This window comes from Anneissia japonica, unplaced genomic scaffold (genome assembly GCF_011630105.1).
Source record: "Anneissia japonica isolate Jap-2015-1 unplaced genomic scaffold, ASM1163010v1 scaffold1078_len308785_cov188, whole genome shotgun sequence".
Lineage (NCBI taxonomy): Eukaryota > Metazoa > Echinodermata > Crinoidea > Comatulida > Comatulidae > Anneissia > Anneissia japonica.
The window spans coordinates 132,842-138,790 of record NW_022725562.1 but is presented as its reverse complement, the minus strand read 5'-3'; the positions used below and the strand labels follow the sequence as shown (position 1 = coordinate 138,790).

The following is a 5,949-nucleotide window of genomic DNA, read 5'->3' as shown; positions in this document are numbered from 1 at the left end:
CTATTATAAGTGTCCCTTTGTTAGAGAGTGAACATGTCAGGAAGAATATGATCACTAAAAATGAGAGCAGATAAGCCGAGTCGACTATAATGATGTTAGCCAATGTGTGCTGAACTGTGGAGATCCTTATGTACCGTAACCTTGGTGCCTGGTTCATTCCATTATTGCTATCCTTGTGTTTCAGCAGCTGAAACACAAGTTACAATACCCAATACCTTTTGGAAGATACATCTAGCCTTTGTTTTGTGTGCAATATGACCCATGTGCAGGGAATTGTCTCCCAGTGTACAGCCCAATCCAGAGGAAATAAGTTTCAGATTTTCTCTACCAAAAAAGAAAAGAAGCTCTTTAAACCTTACCCGGTCTAATTTCAAATGGTCAAGCAACTTCCGAAAACTTTCACAGAAGTCTTCCAGAGACCATAACACAGGATATTCCATCTACAAAATAGCAATTTAATGATATAGGTATTATTTATTATTATCATTATTTTTGTGGGAAGGTCATACTTCATCTACATATTGTAATCACCTGTACTGTCATTTGCACGAAAAAATATAATCAGAATAATCTGTTAATTGATTGGATTATCTTTGAATAAATAAGTACTGTACCTTTAAGTTTAATTTGAGACAAGAACAAATTTTTCTATAATAGTGATTATTGATAATTGTAAATTTCTGATGACACTTAAGTTCAATAATGCAGATATGGCGAGACTTATATTCCTTGCTTCGCATACTTACTTTTTTTAAGATCGTCGGAGGAGGGCGGAATAGAAATAAACATAAAATTTTGTTTTCTTATTTAGCAAATAGTTTTGCCACAAACACCCAGACAGAGGAGGAAATAAAAATAACATTTTATTGGTGAATCATCAATATTTGCGTTTGGCGGGTTTCGCTAAACAAGGTAATAAAGAAGTCTCGTCTATAGTTTATATAATTATAGAAAAAATATGACATACCGATATGACACGGTACCCTCTTGCCGTTAATCCAAGAATTTGTTTGAAGAATATGTCTGCAGTTCCACTTGCTGGAGGGAAACAAACAAGTGGACATCGAACACAACGTGGGCCGGCATCATACAGGGTCCACTCTTTATTGGATCCATCATCAACTTGCACCTATGATATGTTTATTAGGTTTTTGTAAATACTACAGTAGTATCACAAATGTCAATTATATTGATAATGTTTATGAGAAAATTGGTGATCCTCAATAATTATTACAGCAACATATTAAACTAGTTTACTTACAGCTGTGTAACCTAGTTAATTATAGCTAAGGTATGTAATTAGGTAATACTCCTACCCCAGGATGCATATCAGTTAGGGCTGGGGTATGTAGGTCACTAAGATCATAGTGGAGTATCGTCCCTGACCCCATGATGCATACTGTAGTTTGGTCAGGTTCTTTTAATTTTCTTTTTCTTTAAAAAAAAATTGTTGAGAGGAATTTCATTTGTATCAGAGAGTTTTAATTGGACAAACAAAATATATCATCGTCTTGTAATAACAGCTACAAAGTATATACGTAAGTAGGCTAATTACAGCTAAAAGACATGTGTAACTAAGTTGATAATTGATCTACAGTACCTTGTGCTGAGATACAGAAGCTCGAAAACTCTGGTATTCTTGTGACTTGGCAATTTCTGATGTCGGCATGGTTTCAGCTTTATTTATAGACTTTTTATCTCAAAATCTGTGTTGATGTCAACAAATATGGTTACGAGGAGTTGTAAATATCTACAAAAAGTAACAAACAGTATACAGATCACTCACCAATTCAAGACAACATCTGTGACCTGAAAATGTGGGGTGTTTTCGGGGTTCAGTCTCCAATTAGAGGGCGAGCTTTGTGTTAAAAGATTTGAATTGAAAGTTGGTACTTTGAAAAAGTGGTATTGAATTAGAGAGTCTTGAATTGGAGGGCAAATGGTACTTGTATTTACATTGAACAGGATGGAACTATTCAGATAAGTCTTGTTGAGGCTTCAACAAGATTCATCAACAACAAGACAAGTTTTCATGCTTTCTTCATGAGTAAAAATCCTGGACTATCACAGCATTTAAACCAGACATTAGCAACTGGAATGCAAACATACAGTATTTTATACCAAATACATAGATTCTAGGCATATGATTGGTTAAGAAGCGAGGTAATAGAAAGTATTATTCCCCTCAAAAAGTACTATTCCCCTCAAAAATGAGGAATTAAGCAAAGAAGAGCTAGACACACTCTTTGATTTGCCTAGGCCTTGCTAGTCAAGTAGTAGTAGTAGGCCTAGTATGCGTCTAATAGAACAGGCTAGGAAATAAGTACTTTTTTAGGCCTCGCAGAATCTATGTATGAGGTACATAAAACAAATACTGACTGCTCTATATTTGGGGAACACTTCGGCCCTCGGAAGATAGGCTACGTTATCCACATCAATAGATTTCTCCATTCTCCTCTTTGTGAACCTTAAAATCCAGACATAATCTGATCATGTTCAGCCCTGATATACCACCTGATTGTACTATGTTTTTTAACCCATAAACTGTAATTTTAATTTTAAAAAAAAACTATATTTAATATTAAAGTCAATGTGTTTGAAAGGAATACACAAGCCTAGCCTAGAAACAATACAAACAATACAGAATATGTGACATTAATAAGCCAGATAGGCAGGCCCGTATTTAGATGGAGTTCCGTGAAAATTAGGAAGATTTTTTCATTGCCGTTTTATTCTGTAGGCCTACAAAAGCGGGGTAAAACAAAAATAGTACATACATGTAGTTAGGGATCCCAGGCCAACTATTTAAAATGAATCTTGGAGAATTTGATAGAGTTTGATAGAGTTAATAAAAGTTACTATTATTATTATTAAAAAATTGATAATAGTGGATAGGTTTGCATCAATGCATCCCCGTAGAATGACTCTGAGGAGCCTGCTAGACGATTGACTCTATTATACATCTACTAACTGGTTTACCAGCTGTATTGTCTGGTTGAATGTAGAACATAGACCTAATGTATTATTTTATGTTAACAACCAAATAGTAGGGCCTACTTGCTCATTAAAGCTAATGTATGCTTTAATACATGTTGTTTTTTCTCATTTTTAATCTGCTAATGAATGTACTTACAGTTGAACCTCGTAACAACATACCCCCTTGGGACCATAGAAATTGATTCACTATATATCCATATAGCACATGTATGTCATAACCAGGGTAAAAATCCATTGATTGTAATCATTGGAACTTAAAAGTTCTTAATTTATATCACTGTTTTACACTGGAAAGTTATGGACCTATTATTATAACAAGGTTTGGATGTAAATGTATAGTTAACGTTATTCGCTTTTGGAAGCACATTATTTTAATTAATCGAAATAGATATTTATATACTAGTGTTATGAATTTCAATTAAGAAAAGTTTAAAGAAATGAGGAGTGGTGGACAATGAAAGTTAAAAATTTACTGTTCATATGGTTTAGTTATGTTTGGAATAATCAAAATTTCCATGATAAATATACTTTTATTCATGAATTCAATTAAGAGTAACTGATATAGAAACACAAAAATGTTATGAAATAATGATATCACAATCAAAAGTATTATTGTTTATTTAAACAAAGTATCACACCAGATACAGGTAATCATCTTTTAAATATCCACAATTTAAAATATAATAATGTTAACTAAGCTAAGACTGGGCATTCTAGAACTTGAAATTGAAACTGGTCATTGGAGCAAAACTGTATTTGTAAAATGTGCAACAATGATTTAGTGGAAATGGGTTTCATTTTAACATTAGAAAGAAGTTTATTCCGCAATATTATTTAAATTATCCATCAATCAAAAAGTTGTCTTTTTTAATGTGTACTATTAAGTTAACAATTATTCAACTGGCACAATATACTCATCTTGCTTTAAGAAACGAACACTTTTTTATACCTTGTTTCACGAACTTTTTTTGGAAAATATTTCAAGAGGAGGGCGGAAAAGAAATAAAAATAAAATTATATTTATATTTATTTGAGGAATATATACTTCGGGATTACATCACATAGTACATCTTTTTACTATATTAAAAAGTATGCAACTTTAAATTTTCGGAAAATGGGATTCCATGTAGCGGAGGACAGAATAAAAATAAATATAAATTTATTTAAAGCACTAAAAATGTATATTTATTTATACTGTAAAAAGGACTGAGGCCTATCACACTGAATAAAGTCCCCATTTAGGGGAGAGAAGAAGTATGTATGTGGGTTTTGATAAGGAGTTCCGCATAGTCCCAATCCGAACCCCCACATTGAAATTCCTAAATACGGGCCTGATAGCGCCTACTACATCTCAAAATCAGTAATTTTGGGCATCGCTGGAATATTCAAAACTTGCAGGCCTGTCTGTGTGTGTGCAAATGTGTGCTCACTGTGAAATGCATTAGGCTAGGCCATGGCCTAGGCTAGTCTAGGCTATCAAATCAGAATCTAATCTTGGGTTTTTGTCATAAACTATAATATCTCAATGCTATGATACATAATAAGCCTTTTCTACGAATTGGTAGACATCTTGAAGCGATGACTGCATAACCAACAGAAATACGATAAGCTTTGAGGCTGAATACTTGTCCTCGTGTTATGAATTTTTAGATTGCATGAGGACAAGAATTTAGCCTCAATTATCTTATTTCTGTTGGTTACGCACTACTGACTTGGGTTGTTTGTCATCACTTCAAAGGAAAACCTCACTGGAAAAGGCTTATTGAAAGCTGACAGGATATAATAAAGGGATGGCGGATGGATAGGCTACAATTGGCCCTTATCCTAGCTAGGCCAGGGCCTAGGCAAGGTTGTGTAGTAATGACAATATATTTTGCCTAGGCCTGGCCTAGCCTAGTCCTGCCTTCCTACAATAAAATAGGGCCAGCTAGCATAGCACCTGCTCTAGGCCTAGCCTAAGCCTAGACTAGGGCCAGGCCTAGGCTAGTCCCTAAATAAAAAGGTGATTTGGTGGAGGGAAATTGTGGTATACTATAAAAAAAATTTGATAATCTAAACACCTGCTAAAACATACCATAACATGAGGTTTTCAATTGCATCCTACATGCTAAAATAGTGTTTAGCAGGTCAGCTCTCTATCCGGAATCACGATCTTGTGACTTCAGTTCAGTGCACTCTCTGTCCGGCTACAAAACATTGCTGCGTTGTCCTGAAAAAAACCCAATGCGTTAACGTGGTTAACGCGTCGTTCAATGCGTTTTAAAGGCTGACAGCAAGCTTTTCACATTACAGTACTGTACTGTACTTTATTTCTTTGTTACCATAGATGAAACTTTAGGAATTTTTGAGAACAAACCGTAGTTTTAACAATATATTTTGACAAACACTATGTACACATTAATATATATTAATGTGTATAATACACTAATATTATTTACAGTATATATATCCTATATATATAGAAATGATAAATAGGGGCGGGTGTAAAAAGTTTTGTTTTTAATTTATTTATTTTTTTAAATACTCATCAGATGGAATGAAAATAACCCACAGAGGCCTAGAATGGCATATATCTTACATCAAAAACAACTTTAGACTAATTTGTATTTGCATCTGGCAAAAAATAAAGATAAATTCACTCACATTTTTTTTAAATTTGTAAAGAAAAAAGCTAAAAAACCCCCCTTTTTAAAGTTTTTTTTTTGTTTTGTTTTTCCGCCCTTATTTTTTTCAGTGAGTTAAGGGCGGGTGGAGGAGGGCAAACAGACATTTTTGGCCTTATGTCAAAGGCGCAGTGAACAACAATTTAATATATACAATATATATATATATATATATATATCTCTTATACGGTAGCTAGGTCTAGATATAAATAGGTACATACACAACTCAGTGGTTGCGAAAGTCGCTGATAAAAGATCATGAGAATTTGTTGGCCCTTCATTTTGACTA

The 5,949-nt window shown here is 33.8% G+C and overlaps 1 protein-coding gene across 1 annotated transcript in view; it reads right to left on the bottom strand.

The window, feature by feature from the left end:
- The window catches only part of LOC117112741 (maspardin-like), a gene marked incomplete in the record, with an annotated part of 10,823 nt that extends 5,563 nt beyond the window's left edge, over positions 1-5,260 (bottom strand). The window contains 4 exon segments of the mRNA XM_033255888.1: positions 360-440; positions 968-1,129; positions 1,601-1,750; positions 5,072-5,260. Coding sequence (XP_033111779.1) covers positions 360-440; positions 968-1,129; positions 1,601-1,669 — 312 coding nt within the window.
- Positions 5,261-5,949: the final 689 nt, after the last annotated feature.